Genomic DNA, 27,621 nt, shown 5'->3' with positions numbered 1-27,621 from the left:
CCTCTCCTCTTCTCTTTGCCGCGCTCTCGTCTCTTCTTCTGTGTTTCTCTCCATGTATCGCTCACTCGTCTCTTTCGCCCCCTGTCGGCAGCGGTTAAAATATAATCGCCCGTCAACATTGAAATCCCCTATTAATGTATTGATTATAGGTCCGGGTCCGTATAGGTCGGCGTCTGGGTCTGGATCCGGACCGTGGTCCGCCTGTTGCCGACCCCTGCTGTAGAGATTGATGTGCCGTGTCTCTGTCAGAGACCAGCACCCTCCTACAGCTTTCCCTAGGCAGGTTCCTCCCCATCCTGTTCCGGAAGCATCCGTGAACACTGAGATGTGGGAGATCACCTGCCCCAGCGGGGACCCCCTCCGGAGATGATCCGGGGACCTCCAAAACCGGAGGTTGCCCCCCACTGAGGGGGGGATGGTCACCAGCCGTTGTTTGTGTCTCTTGATATCTAAATACAGGCTGGAGAACCACCTCTGCAGGCGGCGCATATGCAATAACCCCAGCAGGACCACACCGTGAGCTGCTGCCACGAGGTCTGCGTCACTGTTGCCCCCGCAGTCTGCAAACTGCCTGTAGCAAGGATGCCTGTCTGATCTCTGACAGGGTGGTGCGTAGCCTGCCTGCATCGAGCACCATTCCTAGATACAATACCTGTTGTTGAGGCATGGGGGCGCTCTTCTTCCAATTGATCGCAAATCCTAACTCGGTTAGATGAAGGATCAATTGAGCCGTATGACACATTGCACGTTCCCTGGAGCTGGCCATAACTATGAGGTCGTCTAGGAAAAAGAATACTCTCATGCCCCGGCTGCGCAGCGGCTGGGGTGCCACCTCCACGCACTTGCTGAACGTGCGCGGGGACACGGAGTAGCCGAACGGCAGCCTGTTGTACTCGTAAGCCACCCCCTGGAAGGCAACACGTAAATACTTTCTGTGTTTCGGAGAAATTCCGACATGAAAGTAGGCATCCTTCAGGTCGATGGTTGTAAACCAATCGCCTGGCTGCACCAGTTCCAATAACCGTTTCACTGTCAACATCTGGAACGGTTTGCGTACAATGTGAAGGTTCAGACCACGGAGATCCAGAATGATGAGAATAATGCCCCTTCTCTCTGTCCCGTGTGTGCACAACAGATACCACCTGTTTTCGCACCAAGGTCTGAACCTCTGTTGAGAGAAAGCCTATGTCCCTTCGGGATGATAGCTTTGCCTCTTTTATGCCCGTAAAGTGTGAGTGAATAACCCTGTTTCAGTATCCTGTCCATCCACTCCGTTAAGCACTGAGCCTGTTTTTCAGGTTTCAGGCTGGAAAATGACATTCCCAGAACAAATGACCATATCTTCCCTTCTAAAAGGGTTAAATTAATAATCTTTTTTCTCAAAGTAATGATAAACATGTGAGTTGGATGTAGAAAAGTAAGAATCAATATAGATGTTTTTTATTTAAAAAAAAATTCAGATTGAACATGGTAAAAAACTGTAAATTATAGTGTCCGTCCAAACATTTTTTTTTACTTATAGTGAAAACTACCCTTGGATGATGGTTAGGTAGACTAAACGCTTTAGGAATCCAAAGTAAAACATATAATAAGTTCCCTGTATCAAGATTGATGCAAAACAATTGACATTTGACCTTTTTAGAGAGGTTTAGCAAAATAAAAACACTTCTGGGGTCATTTGGGTGGATTTTCCATATCTCTGGCCCCCCTTGGTCGATTTTGCTGATTGACATCTCTTTCTAACCGTCAGAGCCAATGGAATCGAGGGAAAGTTCCCCATACACACACAGCTTACCAAATAAGGAGTGAGAGAGACGCGTAGAAAAACCGGAAGCTGCGCTAACCTCTGGTGGCTACCATTAACAGCTAATTCTTCTTCTCCGATTTTTGCATAAAAATTGAATTATGAATTATCAATAATTTTTTCAAAGTGACAGACACATTGCTATAACCTATGGATTAACCTTCAGCTGCGTTTTTTCTCGTTTTAATGCCATTGAACACGACTTTTTATCAGAATAACAGCTAGAAGTGAGCATATCTCCGTGTTCTGCTACCTAAAGCTACTCGTGAGTTGTCTGTATTTGCTTCCCCTGTCACGAGTTCTGATCTCTCAGTGATGATCCTTATATTTCTATAATCTGTGGACTCTCAGGATGTTATCTAAGCTTGTTTGTGCAGATCCAGGCCCGGACTGGCCATCGGGAGCACCGGGAGGTTTCCCGATGGCCTGGCCTGCTAAGTGGCCTGAGGATTTTTTTAATGCATGTATTGTGAACGCAACGCTGCACAAATGCGGAGTCAGCCATCAGTCACAGAGGGTGACTGGCTGTCTGCATGATGTGGCCTGCCGACATGGCCACTTTCATACAGACCATACACTAATGCCCTCGATTGGTCTCTGTGTGTCATTCAAGCTCGGGAGGGTGTGTGTGTATGTGTGGCGCGAGAGAGAGAAAGCACGCGCACCAGTTACGTGTCGGCTATTGTTGTTGTTAGCATCTGGTGCTAGCTAGCTGCGCTAACGGATATAAGGAGCTGTTTCAACAACAAGGTGGAGGAGAGTCCTCTGCTGTCAGACTGAGAGGCTGATAACTCCAGCTCAGGTGAGGTAAAGGACTCTGCTGAGTGTTTACATAGTTAACTTAGTTCTCAGTGGGTCTCACGGTTTGGTCACCATTCATGTAAACACATATTTCCATTTGAAGGGGGAGTGATTAGTAAAATATGCATGAATAATAATAAAAAAACATTAACTAGGTGAAAAAAGGTAAGATAAACTTTAAAAACTTGTTGAGAGCTAAAACGAGTCTTTGCTTCTGCCTCAAAGAGGAGCAGGGGGGAGAGGGGGGAGACAGGAGAGGCTGGTTCAGGAGCACAGACACACTCACAACTATAAATGAACCAAAAACAAATAAATAAACCAGTTTCAATGTTTTTTCATATTGGATATGGTATGTTATTGGTTATGGCCATGTACTTATGATGTTATGATTATTTAAATGTATACAGTTATGTTTCATATGGGTGTAGTCTCTCTTTATTTCCCCCTCAAAATGCACCAGATTGATGCATTTAAGTCCAACATTTAAAACAAAATCTTACCGGGGGAGAAGGCCCCCGGACTCCCCTATAGGATTTGAGGTCCATCCCCACTTAAAATATGTTCACATGAATAGGTTCCTAAATATATTCCTATGTTGCAAATGTATTATCTTTTCAATTTACACACGGCATCTATTGCACGTCTGTCCGTCCTGGGAGAGGGATCCCTCCTCTGTTGCTCTCCCTGAGGTTTCTCCCATTTTTCCCTTTAAACTAGGTTTTCTTTGGAAGTTTTTCCTTGTACGATGTGAGGGTCTAAGGACAGAGGGTGTCGTATTGTCATACTGATATTCTGTACACACTGTGAAGACCACTGAGACAAATGTAACATTTGTGATATTGGGCTATATAAATAAACATTGATTGATTGATTAAATAGATTTGCACATTTTTTTAAATAGTAACCCATCTCCATATGTTTATTTTTTGGTAGTAGATTTAATCTATAGGGCAACGCTGTAAATATTGACAAATAAATCCAGCAAAATGGCACAAAAAACTGGTAGTGGCCTGGCTGGGGGTATAATTCCCGGCCTGATTTATTGTCCCAGTCCGGCCCTGTGCAGATCCAATAAGTATATTGATCAGTGTAGCTAGAGTTCTGTGCTAACGGCCTTAAGATTGTTTCGCTCGTAGCTAATTCAGAGGCTCGGCGCTAGCTTTGTGGGTTTAAAAAAAAAAAGATCAGTTAGCTGAGTTTCTTCCCGTTACATGGATATGAAACATTCATAGTTTATTGAAGAAGCCCTCAGACGCTGTTTCCTGCAGATGACGCGTTTTTACCCCCGGTATCGGGGGTGCTGTGTAGAACAGGTTAACATGCATCTGCGTTTCCATTCCCCGTAACACTGTGTCAGGGGATGTGCCATTAACTGTAGGGCCCCAGCAATAAAGCTGTGATATTCCCTGATGACCCGTCCCGCCCGCAAAATGTCCCGTGAAGGGAACATTTGCCCATGGGGGGTTGACACGGAAAGGGCCGACTCTCTCCCGAGGTCTTTGAACACAGTATGGTGCACTTCCTCGGGAACGGTGAAAAACATCAAGTGGAGTCTTCACACTTCGTTTTAATTGTTTCCTAACCCTGTTACGCCTGCCATAATGTCCCTGTACCTGCAGCACGGTTTATCACTCTCACCCGTGCATGCACTCGCTGCCTCCTTTACTGGAGATACAACCCGGGCAGCGAGTGGGGAAACTGTACTGAACACATTACGTGGCTGTGTGGGTGTGTGGAAAGCAGAGACACTCAAACTGGAATACATTTTATCACTTTTATTTGGAAAATAGGATTTAACCAACAATGGATGGGAGGAGGAAGAGGCAGGATTTGCCCTCGCCAGAGAAATCCCCTCTCTCTGCCGAGGCGCTTCCTCCCGCCGCCAGTCAACTTCTGGAGGATGGAGCTCCCCACCCGGTACCCCTCCGCTGCGGCGGCACCGGAGTGTGGACCGGAGGAGGAACCCGACGGATCGGCCTGTCCCTGCGGGGGTCGCCCTCGACCCAGCACCTCGGGACGGACCGTGGAGGCAGAGCGCGTATACCTTGACTTCCTATACTCTTCCATGTCTCCACCTCTGCGCACCTCACCGTTTAACCAGGGCTTTTTCCAATGTAGGAGGTATATTTCCTGCTAAACCAGACAACAATCTAGCACAACATACTGTCATCACTAAATAAATCTCTTCGGCATTCACCCACAACACTCTTTTCCCTGTGCAATACTACACTACATGTGCAGGATGGGAAAGGTGGTATTATGACCCCAGCGAAATATGCCATATCGAAAAATGAGCTATAGCTTATACAGAAGTCACATTTTCGTATAAATGAAAATATATTATAAATATATTGTATCATGTATAAGTAGTGCATAATGATGATATTGGGATATTGCAATTCAATATTACATGTTATTGTCACATTGTATTATGGGTTGGTTCATGCTAATAATTTCCCATGAAAAATGATTTCCAAGCAGATACAAACTGCGTGAGGATTTCCTTCTAATGAACAGAACCAGCAGGAGGCAGTATTGTTCTCATTTACTCACCTGCAACTCTTCTCTCTCTACTCAGCGTCACCTTCTCCTCTCAGCAATCATCCTCACCCCTGCTGTTCAAATACCACTCAGACTCACAATCATAGGTACTGTACAATGATTTAGAAAATAAACACCTCTTTCAATATGAATATGTAGTAATGGTGAAGACAAAGCACATCATTGGGATACCTGTCTTACTGATGGGTATTTAAATGAACTAACAATCAGTGTTGGGGTGATCTTTTGAGGGGTTGCTCAATTTAAACTAAGCTAACTGACGATATGAACCATTTTTACCGAAACAAAACACAAGTCTCACAATAAGCGTCTACATGAGCCCTATGCTATGATAAGTGAATGTGGCAAAGCACTAGAAAGAAGTCTGGTGGGGTAATAAGCAATCAGATGATACTACAGGTTTTAAACGTCTCTTTGATATTCCAAATAAAGAACGAGAATAATGTGATGAAACAATGTTCTGAAGAAAAAACCTTTACTGAAAGTTGACTAAATTAAAATCTGATAAATAGTTGAAGTTAAACACAAATCACATGGTTATATGTATTTCCTTTTGATGTGCGCATTCACCATCATAATGAACTGAATTTGTTTAATTTCTTTGTGGCATGTGTTTTCCGTGCCATATTAAACAATATGTAAATGATTTCATTTCATTTAGACACATTTACATGAAAAGGAAATACATATTGAATATAACTATTCATTTGTTTGATTTGTTTTAATATGGGCAGTTTAAATCTTCAATAGCCTTTATGCGAGCAGAAAAAATGAAAAACCGTTGAAAATAATAAAATGTAATGATATTCAGAGTCAGCAACAGTATAGTTGTTGTAGATTGCTTTAGCAATATATAAGTCATTGTAATTGTGCTTTCTTAACATCTCAGGCTGCTGTTGTTGGTACTGCAGCCAATCACAGCAGCCTGTACTATAAGCACGGTTTGCCCTAGAGCGTTTTTCACCCAACTGTCCACATATGTAGACATGTCCACACATGTCCACGTTTTAATGCATACCATGTACACTGTATTAAGATTTGATGACTAGGTAGAAAAATATGCTGCAAACCAATCTGGATCTTTAATACATGCTGTGAGCAGCAGCAAGTATTATTTATGTTATATTAGAGCCTGCAGCCCACACCTCTGCATTGACAATGACATACAGTCATCGACAAATGTCTATAATACGCCCACCCTCCTACAAAGACCATTTGTCATTACTGTATGTGTTAGCACGGTGCAGGTACCGTATATTTACTCTGCAGTAACACCCACAATGCACACACTGCACACACTGATCAGAGAGCTGTAGTCCATTTCCACTGGAGACTGACTGGAAAATTACAGGATGTGTAGTCTTATGCAGAAGATGCCAAAGACATTTGTGGTCCATTTCCTGTGGACATTTGAACAGAATATCCACTCGGTGCATTTTAGTCTTTTTTTCCAGTATGTAAAGGTGAAGAATATTTAAATGCGTACACGATACTACCATGCAACAACCACATATGGACACCCTGGGACATGTGCACTGTTCAAATACACAGAGGAGACATCTAAAAGACAGCAGCTAAAGGCTAGGATACACGGGTAGCATTTGGTAGCAATGGTGATTGGCAGTAATGCCCATCAGGAACAAAATCTAACCCTGTAAAATAATGCGTGAGATGCGGGCAAATATCTCAGTGATGCTCATAGTTTTCATAGTCAAGCTTTTTGTGACGTATGTAAAACTATTAACTACAGTATATATAACTTTTAAATTGAACTTCTTACGACTAATATGGGTGTTTCCAATGAGGTATCTATAAGTGGGAAACAACACTAATATTGCAACAGGCATCGCATCAGTAACGTCAAACTAACCTTGTTGTTGTAACATTTCAGCAAGTTCAAATGTTCTCTAACTAGGAAACTCTTTACAGATGAAATGCAAAAATATTTCAGAAGGATTATCATCTGATTTTGGTTGAACCCTCCTGTTTCCTGTATGTCACAAAATAATTGCATGATTCAAAACATTACCCGTGTAACTCTGCCTCCAAACTTCAGACCACAGTAAAACATTATAACAAAGTTACATTTTTCATTTACAGCAACAATAAACCTCTTTTTAATAAGCAACCTCTTTTAAATGTTCTTGATTGACAAATGGTATTTTCCACTTGTTGGATAGGGCAGACTGCCTTTAAAGTTCACATCTCCAACTCCTTCCTCGCTCCATTCCTCCAGTCTTTCTTCCTGTGATGTGCTCATTCCTTCGCTTTCTTTCACCATAGTCATTCTCCTGCAACACAAAACAGCAAGTATTCTAAACTGGATTCAGAAATATTATAGGAAATATATTCAATAACAGCATTGAAGCCACAGTATAGTGTAGCGCTCTAGGGATAAATGTGTCATTATTTTGGAAGTTCCCTTATTCACTTTATCCAGAGTGGGATTAGAAGATCAATAACAATCTGTATCAAGTACAGCGCTGGCAGAGGTGGATGTGGTGAGATAAGCTTAGAGAAATATGGAAATCAGGGAGAAACCATCAGCTCAGAAATAGACCAACCAATTCCTCTGAAGCACACTGGGGTCTGGGCTTTGACCCGTTGAGCTCGTTGGAATGAATGACACAGAGCCATGTAGGACCACCAGAAGCAGGGATAGGCTTTGGGGTCAGGAGCATTGGAAGCCAGATGGGTTTGGACTGAGGCGTGCTGAACCCTGGCATTATAGACAGGCTCTTGGAACGGGGATCTCACCTGGAGGGGAAAGGAACCCAGGCTGGTAAACGCAAAGCACTGGTTCTGGAACCAAATTCCTGGAAAGGGGCTGTACTCTCGACTTTTCTGGACTAGTCCAGGATGAGATGCTTCTAGGGAGCGTGGGGATATTCACTTATAGTACAGAGGATAAGCACAACAATTGTGCATTTTATGAGAAAAGCACGACATTTCTAGCATAGTTAGTGCATACCATAAGGGTTATTTTCAGATGTGGAGGGAAGTCAGATTTGACCTGTGAGGACCGTGAGAGGTCAAATCCAAGATGGCCGCCCGTCTCTCAGGTTAAATGTTCAAACACGCTTAATTTTGGAACCAAACATTGTAGAAAAACATTTAAAGGTGGGGTAGGTACGTTTCAGAAACCGGCTCCAGTGCACTAAAATTTGAAAGTACACAGCCGAAAAGAATCCGCCCTTTCCTTCAGACTTCCTTACAGAGCTCCTCTAACACACATGCACGCGCAATGCACGCCCAATGAGGGCACGAGATACATTTGTGCATGCACGAGATGGAAGGCTGACAGACAGGGCGGCAATCGTGCTTTTTACAGTATTACGGCTTCCACAGATGACATTTTTTTATGGATTTTTTGTCAAAGCACTTCAGATTTTCATTGCTATCGGGATGTTAAGAGCATTCCATGGAATATAACAAAAAGTGTATCTCGAGCCGGTTTCTGAAACTTACCTACCCCACCTTTAAGGTGTCATATCAAATAAAATCAAGTTTTATTTATATAGCACATTTATAAACGATTTTTGGTCGAGCCAAAGTGCTGTACACATAATAAAAATAGCCTACAGTAGAGACACTAACAATATCCAACTAAATTAGGGATGCGCAATCATTTGGTGATACTTTTGAGATCGCCAGAATTCACGAAAATGCATTTAGGTGAAGATAAAGGTAGAAATTGACCAAAAATAAGCTGTCAATCAGTTGAAATGTGCAAAATTGCAAATTATTTATCGTGGGTGTGTGTGTGTGTGTGTGTGTGTGTGTGTGTGTGTGTGTGTGTGTGTGTGTGTGTGTGTGTGTGTGTGTGTGTGTGTGGGTGCTGGTGGCAGATGTGGCGCAGTTATGTATTGTGTGTATCCATGCTTCAACTAACTGGGTACAGATGCATTCTCTGTAGAGTATGTTTTCTTGAGCCATACAGGTAAATAAATCCTGGATAATTATATGTAGCTTATGGTCCCACCTTACCAATGATATCAACTTATCATCAGCTAGATAAATGACATCAAAGTAACAGTCAAATCCAAGATGGCCGCCAGTCCGCTGAGTTTAATGTCTACGTCTTTTTTAATTTTGGAACCAAACGATGTAGAAAATAATTTAAGGTGTCATTTCCAACTGAATTGGACAAGGTAGACATTTAACAAAAAATAAGCTCAGGTCAGAGTGGCTCTTCCACCAAGTCAGTGACACCTCTGCCATCAGCCTACACAATTGTGCCACCAGCAGCCCTAAAGACAAAGGTCTTCAGTGCGCCAGCTGTACAAGGTCCTGTGAGACCTCCCAACCTCCTGACTGCTGCAGCTGCCAAAGATGGTATGTATGCATGACTCAGCAAAGTCAAGACAGCTGTTGAAAAGTCCACCATGGATGGCTGGATATCGTGGTCTGCTGATGCGCACCAAGCTGTCATCCCACCTGCAGCAATAACCGCACTATTGGCTCTGTTTCTTGACAATGCACACTCAGTGGCAATGATACGTCACTCCATGGACATCGTCAAGGCAGCAGTTCAGCACGTGAACCCTGGTCAGATTCCTGTCCTTGCAGCTGACCAACCACTGTATGCTCTTGCTAAGGAAGTCCAGTGGATCTGGCCAGCCACTTCCACTTTGTGATCATGTTCGGTGGTCTACACCAGTGGTTCCCTAACTTGTTGTGCCCAAGGCACACCAAAGGACAAGTACAAATCTCAAGGCACACCTATTGTGCAAAATAGCCCTTATAACACGTGTTATCACTCATATCATGTAAAATATCTGTAAATGTGCATCATTATTGCTAATGCCAAATAAAATGTGACAAAGACAACTATATTACTCATGAAATATTTATTAATATTTCAGAAATTAATTTGAAACTTTATCAAATTAGGCTTCATCAAAGCAGCAACACACTCATTTAAACCAGACAAGTCACAAAATAAAAAATGAGGCAAAGGAAACTCAGCAGAAATTCAGCACAGAGAACTGTCAATGCAAGGAAGCTGCAGTCCATGGTCCTGAACTACAAATTATAAATGTAACATTTCAGCAATCAGCATTGAAACATGTGCTATTGTAAATATTTGTGCCGACTTACAAATTAGTAAGATACATGTGCCTGTCGGGGCGCGCAGAATTTTTTAATCCTTGGTGGCACTGAGGAGAGGGCCACTCGCAAGTCCTGTTCAACAGAGAGCCGTGACCTCCTGTTGTTCTTCATGTAACGGCCCCTACACACGGCGGCGTGCGTTGCCGCTTGGCGGTGGGCGTGTCTTGAGCTTGGGGAGTCAACGCGAGCAACGCGACCAATCACATGAATGTCCCGCCCCGGACATACAAAGCAAAGCATTCATGCTACATCCATACTGGCTAAATATACTGTCTATGTCTGCTAGCTGTCCATTCAAACGAAGTACACTGGATATAAACTCCCCAAACAAGCGAAAACCTACCAGTTTCACCCACTGTCTCTGCCACCTCCCCCCATGCCTGGCTCCTCCGGTTTGTATCCCTGTATGTAAAGAGGGACGGGTCATAGAGTACCGGGTGATTCCCTACCGCCACGATAATTTTCTCCTCCATTTTTTGACATATGGGAAATAACTGCGGTCTAGCTCTCCCAACATACACGCGGTTTGATTGGCTAGTGCTTTTACTGTCAGATTTGCATACGCGGGATTTGATTGGCTGACGCCTCCGTCGAGGCGGCAAAAGTAGAACATTGCTCTACTTTTGCAGCGAGCACCGCGAGAGAAGCTACGCTTTGCTCCCACAATGCAGTTCGGCGAATTGTGACGTCACCCCATTCAAAGTGAATGGGCAGAAGCGTTGAAGCGGCAACGCACGCCGCCGTGTGTAGGGGCCGTTAATCATAGTAGAGAATGCCAACTCCAGAGATGGGGTCGTTACTAAAAAAATGTAATATATTACATATTACTTAAAAAAAAAAAAAGTAATATAATACACTACTTCGTTACTCTCTACATAAAGTAACTTGTTACTTTACTCGTTACTTTACTCGCCGAGCACGTACGAACTGCGCATGCGTGAGTGGCAATAACTTTCCTTACCAGCAGGCGGCGGTAGTGTGTATTCGTCATTAAAAACAGGCAAAAACCGGAAGACAGAGAAGAAGAACAGACTACGTGATATAAACAAACAACAAATAGCGTGTGCGGTAGCTTCACCTTAGCATGTGTTCTTTGCAGGTGCTTGTTGAGGTTTGACGTGGTGTTTACAGCAGTGGATAACAGCTTCTGGCCTGGACACAGTTTGCACCTCACCGTCACATTCCTGTCTATTCTTCGGATGAACTCAAAGTAATGGGCATACCTCCACCCCTCGAGAGTTATCGCTGACTCAGCCATGTTTATGCAGCACTGCACGTGGAGATGTGGACGCATAAATCGCGCAGATTACGTACATATAAACCCACCAAGTACTGATATAGTAAATTAAAAAATAATTATTTTTGTGTAGTTGTATATTGCAATAATAAAGTATGGTTGTCACAAAATCCCACGCCACACCTGGACTTGCCTCACGCCAGTGTGCCGTGGCACACCGTTTGGGAACCACTGGTCTACACATTGAGATGGCCATGTTGAAGTTGCTGGGAGACTGGCTGGAAGACAGTGGCTGGACGAACACCCTGGTACAGGACACAAGGGACATCATGGACATCAAAGTGGCTGAAACTGTGAGAAGGATCGAGACCCTTGGTGAGGAGCAGTACACCACGTTTGTGAAAGAGAGGCTAGAACAGTGTACAACACCTGTCACACAAACACTTCTAAAGAACAAGTTGCCACTGTTCAGTAGGCCACCGGTCAAGATGAAGTCGAAACAAAAGGCACAGCTTGCAGCACTGAAGAGTGACTGTGGTCTCTTTTCAAGGCTGTACATCTCCTGTCAAACACGAGATGGAGACATCGACAATTTCTTCTCCCATGAAAACCAGAGATCCCCACCAGCTTTGTCAACTGGAGGCAACATTCGGATTGGGGTTAAAGCAGATCTACTTCGCTGCCTAGAATCAGATCTGCTTGAGAACAGTAGTGTACCTATGGCTGATGCAACCATTTTCTATGGTGCAGCTGTGGTTCAAATGTTAAATCCTGGAACATCAAGAACATTTCAAGAGTATGGAGATAGAGTGTTTGCACTATACATCTCTGCTCAACTTGAGAAAATCAGCCGCATTGACCTTGTCTGGGATGTATGCCTACCTGCCAGCCTGAAAGCCTCAACCAGACAAAAGAGGGGAAAGGGCATCAGGAAAAGGGTGGCTCCTTCTACTGTGATGCCAAAGAACTGGAAGGACTTTCTTCGATGCGATGAAAACAAAACCGACTTGTTTGTTTTCCTGTCTCGCAGAGGGCAAGGAACTGTATGCAACAGATGGAAGTGGAGTCCTCTGCTCTCCTGCTGAGTCTTACTTAGCCTGCCTTGCCCCGTGTTCTCAAGAGGAGGCCGACACTCGTCTACTTCTGCATGTGGCAGATGCTGTGCAAAAGGGGTGTAAGAAGGTGACCATACGTACAGTTGATACCGATATGGTGGTACTGACTGTGGCTTCATTCAGCAAAATAGCTCCTGATGAGCTGTGGGTTGCCTTTGGTGTTGGATCAAGCTTTCACTACATAGCTGTTCATGAAATTGTTGCGACAATGAATCCAACAAAGCGTCTGACTCTCCCAGTCCTTCACGCTTTCACCGGGTGTGACACCGGGTGTGACACCGGGTGTGACACCGGGTGTGACACCGTCTCTGCTTTCGCTGGCAGAGGGAAGAAGACTGCCTGGGAAACGTGGAAGTCTTTCCCAGTGGTGACTGGTGCTTTCAATTAACTCCTATGTATGCCAAGTGAGGTCAGTGAAGGATCAATGTTACTGCTGGAGCGATTTGTGGTGCTGATGTACGACCGAACCAGTGAGAGCATGGAGGTGAATGATGCCAGGAAACAGCTCTTCACACAGAACTCTAGATCTCTAGAGAACATTCCTCCAACCCAGGCAGCACAGAAGCAGCACATCAAGCGCACTTGCTACCAGGCCAACTGTTGGAACCAGACATTGGTCCTGGATCCAGATATGCCAGAGCTATCTGACTGGGGCTGGACAGAGGAAACAACTGGGTGGCAGCTACTTTGGACCACTCTACCTGAAGCATCAAAATCGTGCCTGAACTGTAGTGGAGTAGAAGTACAAAGTAGCAAACAAATTGAAATACTCGAGTAAAGTACAAGTATGTTAAAATGCATTTTTTTTTTCTGTAAAATGATCAAATAAAGTCAACATTTAACGTATTTACTGAGTTGGGTGGTGTTTGTTAAGCTTGTTTTTTTTTTTTTAAATGTATCATTCATCATCAATTTATTTAAATAGTTTAAGCCTTGATAAGGTACTGTAAGTAAGTTAGAGCCTTTTCATGGAGCAGAAACGTGACAAACCTAATCTTAAAAGAAACCTAACATTGCTTTTGTATCTAAATATCACATGTGGGGGAGTTTCCAAACTCCACAGTGTTTCCATGTGCTTGCAAAATAAGTTAAACAATAAACACTGAACATTATATTTCACTATTGGGTCTCTCGTTCTGCTGGGGAGATTCCATGCTCACATTAGCAAAGATGGCAAACCTGAACGGTGATCCTCAGATCTGCAGACGTTTGGCTGGACACTGTTATCTTTCACGTTCTCCAGTCAACTCCTTCATATGAGCCTGGTCAGACATTATGTTCTACATATGCTAAGACAAAGTCCTAATCACCTTGACTTAGGCATTCTTTTTATCTAATTAATTCAGTTATCAACTGAATTATTGAATTGCCTTAGGTATCACAGATTGTTAAGTGCAGTGTAAATTATATATATGATTACCTTTTTCATTTTTGTATAGCACTTTGAATTGCCTTGCCAAGGTGCCATATAAATAAACTTGCCTTACCTGTTAGAGTGGTTCTGGGTAGGCCTGTCTGGGGTCGTAGGTCATGTCAGGGATGTAGGTCTCGTGGAGATCAGGATCTAGTGGCAGGCTGTCCAGAGGTATATCAGCGTAGCCATAGGGAGGGTAAGGTCCATCTAACTCTGAGACACAGACACAGAGGAGCAGAGATCGGTTAACTAAACCTTTCACTGATGCACTTCACCCAGCACATTCTGTGGTCATCAAGACGATCCACAAAAAATGAATCAACTTGATATGAGAAAGTGTAATAGAAGCCTCAACTGTCTGTACGTCCCTGTAAAATATTAACAGATGTGTAAACATCTGTGTGAATATTGCTTAAACAAACAATGATTTAGCTTGATAAGGTTGATAGGTGGGTTTATTTTTTACTTTGAACTCAGCCAGACTTACTCTTTCTCCCTGTGTCCTGTCTAGGGTTGGGTACCGAGAACCGGTTCCGGTTTCAACATTTCGATTCCAACGGCATCATTTAGAAATGTGAATTTCGGTTCCGCTTTTCGATGCCTGAGGAAATGTTTCTCGCCGCTCTCCGTAGCCTACTGTATGACTGCGGCGGGGCGGGAAATGTAGCGGTGTACCTACACTTCCTACAGCAGGGCTTCTCAAACTCCGGACCGAGGTCCGTATCCGGACCGAACTGCAAATCAATCCGGACCGAACCCTGTGTCCCATTATAAAAAAATAGTAAAAATAAAAAATAATAATGTTTTTTGTCTTCTGATTCTGATGTCATTTAAAGTGGACCTATCATGCTATATTGGAAACATATATTGTAGGGCCATACCTTTACAAAACATGTCTGTGAAGTGTTTTGCTTAAAATACCAAACAGATCACCCATTGTAGCCGTGCCTCAAACTGCTCATACCCCTCTTTTGCAGCCCTGTTAGAGAAACACAGATTTTGGGCCCTTAGCTTGAAAAAAAAGAAAAGAGGAGGCGGAGCTAATGCCTGATCAGAATTCTACCGGAGATAAAGTTAAATTCTGCTGTGATAAAATGCCATCCTGTTCTAAACCACATCAAGGATTATTTCTGAAACAGTATGGAGCTCAAAAGCTTTTTCTCTTGAGGGTTTATCACAAGGTGAGTTCATTCGCCCTGTACGATGGGCGCTGCAAGTGATGAAAATGGGGGATATTGGCTTATCTGGCACCCGCAGCTCACAGCCAACGTGCGAGTGAGCGAGGGAGAAAGGGAGGGTGCACTGGAACCGGCGCTGTTGTTATTAGCATCTGGTGCTAGCTGCTCTAACGGAAGAAGTATTTAGCCTACCTTCTTTCCCGTATGGAGAATATTCATTTTTTAATGCTATATTCCCTGGGAATGTGATGCTCCATTACGCATGGCGAAATGGACATGGGTTATTAATTGAGTAGATGTGTTTCGTGCTTCTGGTAACGGACGGACCAGTGGGGCGTAGACTACATCCTGCTTCGCCCTTAACCCAATAGCGATAGCCTTAGAGGGCGAAGCCTTATACGAAATATAATTGGGGTTACGTACTGTGATTTCCTGGATTCTTTCCCCCCATGCTGTCTCTCATAGTTGAAGTGTACCTAGGATGAAAATTACAGGCCTCTCATCTTTTTAAGTGGGAGAACTTGCACAATTGGTGGCTGACTAAATACTTTTTTGCCCCACTGTATATGTGAAAGGCCATATTCTTCGGGACCCATGTAAACCCTGTTATTGACTTCACTGTGAAGAATTGTGTGAGCACTTAAGCTTTAATTGTTAAAAGCAAGGCCTGAGGATGGATGTGTAGAGGGTGAATGGAGGCATCATATTATATGGAAGGTGTAAATGAGAGGCAATAAGACAACTGAATAAATGAGTTCATTTGGCTCTGACAACTACATTATGGACTCAGCACCTTCAGTTGACCTCCATTACAATATCTGACGTGTGTGTGTGTGTGTGTGTGTGTGTGTGTGTGTGTGTGTGTGTGTGTGTGTGTGTGTGTGTGTGTGTGTGTGTGTGTGTGTGTGAGAGTGTGTGTATGTGTGTGTGTGTGTGTGTGTGTGTTTGGTAATGTCTGGCCTAATGAGGATTAGCAGAGTAGCTTAGTAAAGAACTGCATTTTGCCATTTCAGAGTCTGACCTTGGAGTTGAATACATTTTCTCAAATATGCAGCACATTTAATTTCTGGGCGTGGTAAAGAAGAGCTGCCACACTAGCAGGCTGAGAGACAACATTTTGATTTTAGCCTCCAAAAATCCATTTAAAAATGCTTGGATTGGCCCATTGTTTGTACAGTTTCATCATCATCATCATCATCATCATCATCATCATCATCATCATCATCATCATCATCATCATCATCATCATCATCATCATCATCATCATCACAGGAAGAAACCCACTTTGAAATATACCTGATGTAAACTGTGAAGGGGGGGACACAATGCATACTACTGCTGCTCTTCCTCTTCCTCAGAAATATTCCCCAGTGTAGTAAACAGAATGTGTGGATCTGTTGGTGGGCTCATTATTCTGCTGGCAGTGCTGCTCTGTTAAAGACTGTTAGTTAATTGTTTCATGGATGCAACTGTCCTCAGGTCCAATTCATATCTCTTTTCTTTTGTAACCCCTGGGTTAAAAGAGATCATTTGTCACTTTTATGTGGATGTCAAATCAGTGTTGTTGACTATTTAAGCAATTCACCATCTGCTCCACCAGCTTTAAGGCGCTTCCACATTGCCTTATTTTGTGTTGGTAATTCCTCCGGTTAGAATGTAGCTGCTACTACTTTATCCAAATAATGCATATTTGGGAATTTACGTTGATGTGAGGTGATGCTGGTTGTATGATAGTCATACAGCATGTCGACAATGTTTTTATATCCCTCGCTGCCACAACTGTAGACACCAACCCAGTCTCACGGCATTTCGTGATCACCAACACGATTTTTAATCTATTGATTCGTGTTCACCAACACGATTTCCCCCTTTTTTTCGTGTTGCACAGCACGATTTTAAAAGCAATGTATTTCTACTGGTAATGTGTTTCGTGCCTGCAGCACGTCTTTTTCTCCGGTCGGGTCGTGGAAGACCGGAAGCTGTGTGGTTCATAAAAACATGTTCTTACTCAATATCAAGCCACAGTTATTGCTTTTATTTTAAATAGTATAATTTCGGACTTTTGTTGCCGTCTGTGAGGAAAATAAATGGGGCTCAGAGCCTCAGGATACTGAAATCTGTATTTTTAAATATTTTTTTCCCTTCTAATTTGTTATTCTTTTCAAAATAACACACTGTTATTTACTCACCAATAACACTCAATTATCCTTGCTTTTATTTATTGGTTTAATTCCATAATCTCGGGCTTTTTTGGCGTCCGTCAGGAACTGAATTTCAAAATAAGATAACCGGAAACAGACGTAGGCCTATAAGGGATATTTCGAGCATCATTGCGATTGTCAACATTTCTGAGTTTAGGATGGCCGAAGACACTACACTACCCATAATTCCCAGCTATCGTTTAGTACTACAGTCCCCGTGATTAATCTTCAAGCTCTGGGATTGGATGTTGGAGTGGCAGTGCGCCAAGGTTACGCCTAGCGTCAAACAGCTGTTTGAAATGGAACTAAACCACGCCAGACTATCCAAAACTGGAATCGAACGCCCCCCCAGAACTACACATGCTGGCTATTGTGTTTCGCAACATGTTCTATGGGACGTCTCTACTGAACTTTTTCGTTTTTCCCTCGATTAGAAGTTGCCAGTATTAAACACATTGGTGTTATTAAATGTAAAACATATAATTAATAAATTGGTGAAAATCGCTTGTGTCCATAATGTGCACAATTAATATATACCCACATGACAGCTCATTGTTACTTTGTAATTCTACTCCACGACAATTCAGAGGTTAACTACGGTGTAGTTATGCAATGAATGAAAAACGTGGGTAACAGGTTCCTCAACAGTGCATTACACGACATCTATGTGTGTTAAACTGTCATATTCTGTACATTTCTTATACTATCTACATACATAAGAGTATAATTAATGTGTATAATATCAGTTAAAATAAGTGCTTCAACATAGTTAACATTGCAGGAAAGCAATATATTAGACGTTAAGTACTTTGTAAGGCTTAATATTTATCTGTACATAGATACCCCCAAAGTTGTTTTTCTTATTTAAAAGAAGACCTTAATCTGTTATTTAATGTTTAAAGGTTAATTCGTTTTTCTGTTTTGCACCTCCTCCTATTAATATCTTTGTACATCCTGCACTAAACTGTTCTATTGTAGATATCACTTATAGTATCTTCTTGATTTTTTATATTCTATATTTCTATCACAGACCTTCTACTTTCCCCCTATGAAATGATGTACTCTTAATATTTTTGTAATCAAATATAACACATAAAAACTATAATTCAATAACGTGCTTTAACCACTAGGAGGTGCACACAAGGTACACACAGCCATAATAACTTTATTATATTATTAGTGTAGGACACTTATGTCTGTACTACATCTGAAGATGTGTAGTTTTATTCATGCTTTCACATAATTTTACAGTATATTGCTATACTATTTCAGACTCAGTATTTACATTCTTATATTCAAATAAAATCAGTAATATCTAAACTACAAGTCCTCTTATTTAGCTGTGCACCGTTATGGTGTAAATAATATAACCTATCTATGAATTAGATCAAATGTAAAAGTCAGCTGAATTAGTGTTGATACTGCAAGGAGACTTATTGTGTGAAGAGAAATTGAAGATGTTTTTTAATTGTTGATATATTTATGATCCACGTCAAGTATTCAGTTTCCAAAGGTCTTCTAATCAGGGCTCTATAAATAAAGAACTACTGCAGATCTGTAATATGTAATGCAGCCGAACCGTGTATTACAATGCCGTTATGTGATGACTTCCAAAGAGAAAAGCAAGAGCACTCGGAATTAAGTATTATTTTATTCTTTTAAAATGTTTTCCGGATTTCATATAATATAAACACCAAATCCCAGCATGCATTGCGGCTAAAACATCCAATCAGTGAGCTTAAATCATAGCTGAGGATCTTAGGTAATCGCTCGAAATGCCTACGTCTGTTTCCGGTTATTTTTATTTTGAAATTCAGTTCCTGACGGACGCCAAAAAAGCCTGAGATTATGGAATCAAACCAATAAATAAAAGCAAGGATAAGTGTGTGTTATTTGTGAGTAAATAACAGTGTGTTATTTTGAAAAGAATTAAAAAAAAAAAAATATGTGAAAAATACAGATTTCAGTATCCTGAGGCTCTGAGCCCCATTTATTTTCCTCACAGACGGCAACAAAAGTCCGAAATTATACGATTTAAAATAAAAGCAATAATTGTGGCTTGATATTGAGTAAGAACATGTTTTTATGACCGGAGAAAAAGACGCGCTGCAGGCACGAAACACATTACCAATAGAAATACATTGCTTTTAAAATCGTGCTGTGCAACACGAAACAAAGGGGGAAATCGTGTTGTTGAACACGAAATGCCATGAGACTGGGTTGTAGACACAGGGCCACACTGCAAGTTTAACCATAGGGTGTTAAATAGTAATTGTAATCTAAACTATGAGAGCCACTGATTTGGCGAAAGCTCCGTTAGCTAGCTTATATATTGGTTGCTAATGTAAGCTAGCTAACTAATTAGACAGCAAATGTTGGCTAGCTTGTTCAGTCGATAGCTAACGTTCACTAGATAGATAGATCTGTTCTTCTTGGTAAGGCTATAATCATGCAGTTACTCTCCCTGCTTGAGAGAATAGACTTGGGCCATGAAGCTGCTGCTGCGGTGTGTGTGTGTGTGTGTGTGTGTGTGTGTGTGTGTGTGTGTGTGTGTGTGTGTGTGTGTGTGTGTGTGTGTGTGTGTGGACGTTGGCATCCAGCTTATATGTAAATGTTTGCTTGTGTTTGTTGTGCCTTGACTGTCTGCTGCTGTGTTGACAACTCTCTTCCCCCTGGGACTTTAGTTTAATGAGCATTGTGGTCTGTAGAAGGCTCTCCATCTTTTGTGAAGTTTTCAGAGATGAGAGGGAGTAATATGTCCGGGGCTGACCCAATGTGTGACATTAACTCACAGTGTTGCATGCATATTTTGCATTATACAACCTCATCTTTTAACGACTAGAACTGAGAGTTTAAGAAATATTTTAATATTTAAACGATTTATACATTTCAATTGTATTTATGATTCTCGATTTTTGCTTTGTCTTCAAAATGAATAACCCTCAGGATTATTACTGTATTACACTGTACAACCCCCCCCCCAGTGTCAGTAGCCTCATAATTTCTATCCACCAGGGCCTGCACTGACAAAATAATGAAAATTAGACAAGCAGTCAGTTCCTCGGGTAAAAGGTACAGCAAATGTGTTGTCCCTGTGTCCACCTAAAGTCAATTCAGACATCATGACACAATTCCGTCTGATAAATGCTAAAAACCTGGAAGACATTATTCAACATCTGAAATCCTCCTCCTGCTGCCTCAATATTATACCGACAAGATTTTTAAAAAACGTTTTTCATTGCATGGCCTCAGATCTACTTCATATAGTAAACAAGTCTCTCCACTCGGGTGTATTTCCACAGGCCCTGAAAACTGCAGTAATTAAACCGGTCCTAAAAAAGCATAACCTATACGCAACCGTGATGAATAATTACAGGCCAATATCAAACCTTCCTTTTTTAAGTAAATTGATTGAAAAGGTTGTTTTTCAACAGTTGAGTCATTTCATGTTTTTAAATGACGGTTTTGATGTGTTTCAGTCGGGCTTTCAACCAAACCACAGCACTGAGACTGCTCTTGTTAAGGTCTTAAATGACATCAATTTAAACGCAGACAGTGGCAGAATATCAGTGTTAGTATTATTAGATCTCAGCGCTGCCTTTGATACTGTTGATCACAACATATTGCTAGACCGTCTAGAAAACTGGGTGGGAGTTTCAGCAACAGCTCTAAATTGGTTTAGTTCATACTTAAAGGACAGAAAAAACTTTGTCTCAATATGCAACTACACATCAGCCCTGACAAATATGTCATGCGAGGTTCCTCAAGGCTCCATCTTAGGACCTTTGCTTTTTGATATCTATATGCTACCTCTGACTCAAATTATGAAAAACAATGACCTAAGCTATCACATCTATGCAGACGACACCCAGATTTATTTTAAAATTACACCAGGAGACTATTCTCAGATTAGAACACTGAGCAAGTGCATTGAGTATATCAATGATTGGATGCGTCAGAACTTTCTCCAATTGAACAAGCAAAAAACTGAGATCATTGTTTTTGGAGCAAAGAAGGGCCGATTGAAAGTTATCGCAGAGCTTCAGTCGGCAGACTACAAAACAACTAATAAATCTAGAAATCTGGGTGTAGTGATGGACTCAGACCTGCATTTTAACAGTCACATTACAACGGATACAAGCGGCCAAGATGGGTTTTCTCCTCAGGGTGGCTGGTGTCTCCCTTAGGGATAAGGTGAGAAGTTCGGTCATCTGGGAGGGACTCGGAGTTGAGCCGCTCCTCCTTCGCGTCGAAAGGAGCCAGTTGAGGTGGTTCGGGCACCTAGTTAGGATGCCACCTGGGCGCCTCCCTAGGGAGGTGTTCCAGGCACGTCCAGCTGGGAAGAGACCAAGGGGTAGACCTAGGACCAGGTGGAGGGATTATATCTCTTCGCTGGCCTGGGAGCGCCTTGGGATCCCCCAGTCAGAGCTGGTTGATGTCGCCAGGGAAAAGGAAGTTTGGGGCTCTCTGCTGGAACTGCTACCCCCGCGACCCGACCACGAATAAGCGGGAGAAGATGGATGGATGGACATTACAACAGTTATTAGGGCTGCATACTATCACCTGAAGAATATATCTAGGATTAAAAAACTAATGTCACAACAGGATTTAGAAAAGCTTGTCCATGCTTTTATCTTCAGTAGACTCGACTACTGCAATAGTGTCTTCATAGGGCAAAAAAATCCATCAGAAAGCTGCAGCTGATACAGAACACTACTGCTTGAGTCCTCACTAACATTAAAAGAGTGGATCACATCAGTCCGGTTCTGGAATCTTTACACTGGCTTCCAGTCGGCCAAAGAATGTATTTTAAAGTATTATTGCTAGTTTTTAAATCACAAAATGGTTTAGGACCAAATTATATTAACGATCTCCTGCATAATTATGAACCATCAAGGTGTCTCAGGTCTTCTGGGACGGGTCTGCTCTCGGTTCCGAGAGTAAGAACAAAACATGGATAAGCAGCGTTTAGCTATTATGCCCCGACAATCTGGAACAAACTACCCGAATCATGCACGTCCGCTGAAACACTGACTATTTTCAAATCGAGACTGAAAACATGTCTTTTTGCCGCTGCTTTTAATTGAGCAGTTCATATTCGTACTGCAGTATGCATTTTATTCATGTATTGTATAACTGTTGTGTTTAATTTATTATCTTTGCTTTTTAAATGCCGGTTGTAAAATGCCATGTGTTTCTGCTGTATTTATTCTTAAATGTCTTTTATTTTATTTTGTAAAGCACTTTGAATTGTTGCGTGCTGAAAGGTGCTTTATACATAAACTTGCCTTGCCTTACATTGCAAGCAAAAATCTAGATTTTATAATTAATATCTCTATCAATACTTAAACACACACCCATTGCTCAGACCACACCCATCTATGAACTCAGCCCTCACAGAGCATGGATGTATAATAAGAACTGGATACAGCGTGGGAGGCGGGGCCTCATTCATTCCTATGAGAGTTGCTCATTAGCGCATGATGATAAAATGGCCCAACATTTGAGAGAGTGACACGTCACAGATTACCCGACATGCCTGAGAAGTACACGTATGTGCACTCAAAGCGCATGCGCAACTTTAACCAAAATGCTCATTCACATCAAGCACGTCAATTTGCGTACACGTAACAGCACCGTGCGTTCATGACAGCATGGTAATGGTTTGTTATTATGATGGTTTGATATTAACGAGGCGGCAGTTAGCAGCTAGCGGCTAGCTAGTCATTATGCTAATGTGACATCAATCGTTATGTACTTATATTACGCTGTAACAGGATCTAGTGATATCCAAGCAACAGAGCTTCATTTAGCATGAAAGAATGATTGCACTGTATATATATATATACTTATAATAAGTAATATTAATTTTATGTAATACAACATTTATGGTACAACATGTAATCATACAGCCCATGTAGTAATGAATTACAGCAAACATGTTCAATATATCCAGTATTACAGCTCCGTATTACAGCTCCGTATTACAGCAGTAAGACGATATGGGTCCGTTCTTATTGTGCATCCATGGGTAAAGATAAACGCAACTCACATTGGTTTTTCAAACAGCATCTCTGTAAACTACGTGTATTCACTGAATGTCACTCTCTGCCTTTAACGGCTCGTTGTAGCTCCAATAGCTCCAGCCCCCACCCTCCCTGTGAGCACAGTGTGCTCTGATTGGTCGGGACACGTAACATGAACGTGCCGGGCGGCGCGGTCCCGTGGGTTAGATGCGCGTTCATAATGCAGAGGGAAATAACTTTCAGAATAACGTTATTAGCACATTTTTACAACTTGAGGAACGAATGTTTTTAATAAGGGCTATACAAGTGTTCATACTGGGTAGTTTAAAAAAAATTATCCAACGATTTACAGACCACTCTTTCCCCATGTAAGTCAATGGGAAAAAGTGTTTCTGGGCCCAGCAACCAAACGGAAGTGTAGTACCGCCGTTTGGCCAGCACGAATATTCTCATCAGACTCCGGCGCACTTCCTGGGGGCTTGTCACAGAGTAGTGCACGAGTCCTTAGCCTGGAAATGAGTTAGCATGTTATCACATCTTGACTCTGTCTCAAGTTTTTGGTTAAAAATGTTCACAGTTGCAGCACTCTATTTTGCAACTAATTGACAGAATCTTGCAATGTTGCATTGCTATCATGGTCACAAAATCTGTCCAGATGCATACACAAAACAAAAGGAAATACCACGATCATTCATCCTGCAGGTGTTTAAGATGCTAAAACCCCACAACATGTGTTGTTGTTTTTTTTAATCTAAGTTCTTACCATCAGATAGATATGTAGGCTCCAGAGGAACGACAGTATGGGCCTGGAGAGAGACACACAGAGGCATATGAAAAAAAGAATCAATAGTGCTGATATAACACGGCTATAACAACTATATTTCTGCTTTAGACAGGTCAATAAAGTATTTCACACTGGGGAAACGGTGAATGTCGACACACACACACACACACACACACACACACACACACACACACACACACAGGCAACCTTATCAATCAATGCCATTGACCAAACTCTCACAGAGCAAATATTGTTTAACTGAAGAACTGGGTAATTGCTCACATAAGAAAACACAAGTGGATGAAAAAATGTGTGATGATTTATACATGTGTCATTTATAAGATCTTTGTGGACCAGCAGCCAGCTGTGCTAGTAATATTACTCGGTCGCTGCTTTGATAGCATATTCTTTATTCAGATTTTTAAATAATCTCGATGAAATTCAATTTATTCAATTTTTTGAATGACGGTGTTTATGTTAGTTTGGTATCTAAGATCATCCCATTCATTTTTTATTGATTTAATGTATTCAAGAGGACACAGATGGAGGCCTGTTGGGCTAAGCTAGGTATTAGTAATCATATCTCTCATAAACACATGTTTGTATAGTCTGAAGGCATACTTATAGAAGGCAACATATGGGTGAGGTGTTATGGAGAAGAGTGTGTGTGGTTGTATGTGTGAGTGAGTGTGTGGTACTTAGAAATGTCTACAGTAACTTTTCTTTAACTTGAGTCTGTTTAGTAGTTTCAGGGATCTATCAGGTATACAAAATATGACAAGGATAATTTCATTGAAGAAATAGGGGCATTTTCAAGTAAATACGTATAGGCTCCAAAGTTAGGCATCATCTGCTTTGTAAAACAAATCAATACTGTCATTATGGATACCCTAAGCACCATGGGTCTGAAGTGTAGTGGACCCAGGACAGAACCTTGGGGTACTTCATATGGAATGGCTGTTTTGGGATGGGAGGGTTTGAGATGAGGGATAATACTTTTAGATAGTTCCAAGGAGAATACCTGACACACTGACCAATCATGCAACCTACCAAGTTAATGTTAGGATAGAAGGAAGTGCAAGGGTACAGTAAAACAGGAATATAAAGTAATTGTTCTATTGATTTCATTCTGAGATCTTATACACGTATACAGTACATACCTCACCGGAGTTAAATATTTCTGTCATGACAACACGCCACATGCCACACGCCACACACACACACACACCATCCTTACCATTTCCCAGGCTGCAGGGTCATGTTTGAAGAGCGAGTGTGTGAGCTCCACTGATACTCTCTTCCTGTAGTCTGAACTCTTGTCCTCCGATATACGGAAGAGCACCGCTGCAGCATATGTGGCTGCAGGGAGAAGGAGTCATTTATGAACAGATTATATGAGAAAGGGCAAACAGTCATTTATTCTCTCTGACACCCCAAAGCATTTTGAAGCACACACTTCCCATCCAAAACATGAATTGCTTTTAGACTCATGGAAAAAAAGGAACACATTAAATTATTTGGCTAGCTATTTGCACAGCCTATAGGTCAGGCAAAATAACTCACCAATGTTTGGCACAAAGGTGGAGGTAAAGCAGTGGCGAGCCGTCAGGGCCCTCTGTGAGGGCCTAAGATATTCTAAAAAATTATATTTGAAAACAATTTTTAAAAAAACATGTTTTTTTAAATATTATTTTGTTACATTTTTCATTAGTTTGACCAAACTAACTTGATTTAATTGTATTTAAAATAACATTTTCAAAGAAATAAATCCTTCGAATCTGCCTGTTCAGTTTCTGTTGGAAGGTGAAGGGTAAATGCTGTCTCTGCGAGTTACTGTGAAGACGGGAGAGCTTGTTGGTCCCTCTCTACATTCACAGAGGGCCAGCTATTGTAACTCAATGAGAGAGTAATGTCAAATGACAGTACAGTTGCCAATCATATCTTCCCTCTAAATGGGTGGGCTTTATTTTCGCGGACTTTATGACAAGTTCCGCCCGCTGTGAAGTGGTGCAGTGACGTGTCCTAAAACCCAGAAGTAAGCTGCGCTCGGGTTCCCTCGACAGAAAGCAGTGGGATTTCTCCATAGGATTTTGGAAAATAGCTGGAAATAAGGTCTGTGGAAAACGAACCTGTTAGATAAATGCACGTTTTGTTCAGACGGATAATATCCACATCTTTATCCTACTTTTATTATTTTCTAATCATAAATCTAATCGATAGATTTATGATTGATAGATTTATGATTAGCATAAGTTCGTTCATGATGATGGCTCACTTCAGTGATAGTGATGACATTGTTGAGAAATTATTAACCGAGTCATTTTCAAGATTGAGTTACAATGATAAACTGGAGTGACAAAGGATCAGCTGCATGACCCCGCCATCAAGTGCTTCATCCAAAAGGACAGGAGGATGGACTTTGTGTTTCAGTGATTTATCATCAAAGGTAGGCCTAAGTCATTTTCAATGTGGGCCGCCGTGCCGACTTAATTCATTTGTAATTGTTCCTTGGCTGTGGGTGCCCTGTCATGAGAGGTGTTTATATAAATGGTGTTTATATAAATGGTGTTGTCGCTGTCATTGATGCGTTTTGCACCCCGGGCCGCTGTTTTGATATTCCGCTGAAGTATACGGTGTGACGTAATAACTTTTTTCGAGGGAAGGGGGGGGGGGGGGTCAGAGGACCTAGGCATATAAGTCACGGCTCGCCACTGGGGTAAAGTCTGATGTCCCCTTTTCAATCAAGTGCTAGAACTTGTCACGATCTGTCTGTGTTGTGTTTTGTCATGTCTAGATCTGTCTTTGGTTTCCTGTTTTATTTTGAAAAGTGTTCACCCCCGTCTTGCCTGTTGCTTCCTGTCTCTGTGTTTTCTCCTCCCTTCTTACCTGAGGCATGTTTGTGTGATTAGTCTTGTGTGCATTTAAGTTCTGGTTTTTCTGTCTTTCGTTGTGAGATTATTGTTTGTTGTTGACTGTGTTCACGGGGGAGAGCTCTGTATGTTCACTTGTAGCCTTGAAATATAGGTATTTTCTGTTTAATCTGCATTTGGGTCCTGCCTGCTTCACTCAACCCTGACAGAATAATCTCATCTAGAAAGGACCCAGCAGACAGCATGTACGAGGCGACGTACAATTTAATGTGCTTAAAGAATGACTGTCGATACGCCTCCCGTAGAGAAGAGAGGCAGTCTATCATCTCTACGGCACGCCAAGAAGTAACCTCAAGGCCCTGGTTAAAGGAGTTACTTCCCGAGTGGGTGGAGGACGTTTTCGGTTGCTTTGAGGCCAAACCTGTTTCCCGGCCTGCTAGTCCCAGGCATGCTTGACCCCTGCCTGCCACAGTTCCCAACAAGGCTCCTTTCAAGGACCCTTTTGCTGGGTCTCGTC

At 41.9% G+C, this 27,621-nt stretch overlaps 1 protein-coding gene across 2 annotated transcripts in view; it reads right to left on the bottom strand.

The window, feature by feature from the left end:
* Positions 1 to 4,496: 4,496 nt before the first annotated feature.
* The window catches only part of LOC117451071 (junction plakoglobin-like), a 339,882-nt gene continuing 316,757 nt past the window's right edge, over positions 4,497 to 27,621 (bottom strand). For both annotated transcript variants that reach the window (XM_071203922.1, XM_071203921.1), the window contains 4 exons: positions 25,472 to 25,593; positions 24,214 to 24,256; positions 14,119 to 14,258; positions 4,497 to 7,458 (listed from right to left, as the gene is read on the bottom strand). In XM_071203922.1, the coding sequence (XP_071060023.1) occupies positions 14,122 to 14,258; positions 24,214 to 24,256; positions 25,472 to 25,593 (302 nt within the window). In that variant the 3' untranslated portion in view covers positions 4,497 to 7,458; positions 14,119 to 14,121. The remainder of the gene's footprint in view (positions 7,459 to 14,118; positions 14,259 to 24,213; positions 24,257 to 25,471; positions 25,594 to 27,621) is intronic.

This window comes from Pseudochaenichthys georgianus, chromosome 8 (assembly GCF_902827115.2).
Source record: "Pseudochaenichthys georgianus chromosome 8, fPseGeo1.2, whole genome shotgun sequence".
NCBI classification, from domain to species: Eukaryota; Metazoa; Chordata; class Actinopteri; order Perciformes; family Channichthyidae; genus Pseudochaenichthys; species Pseudochaenichthys georgianus.
This window is presented reverse-complemented; position numbering and strand designations above follow the sequence as displayed.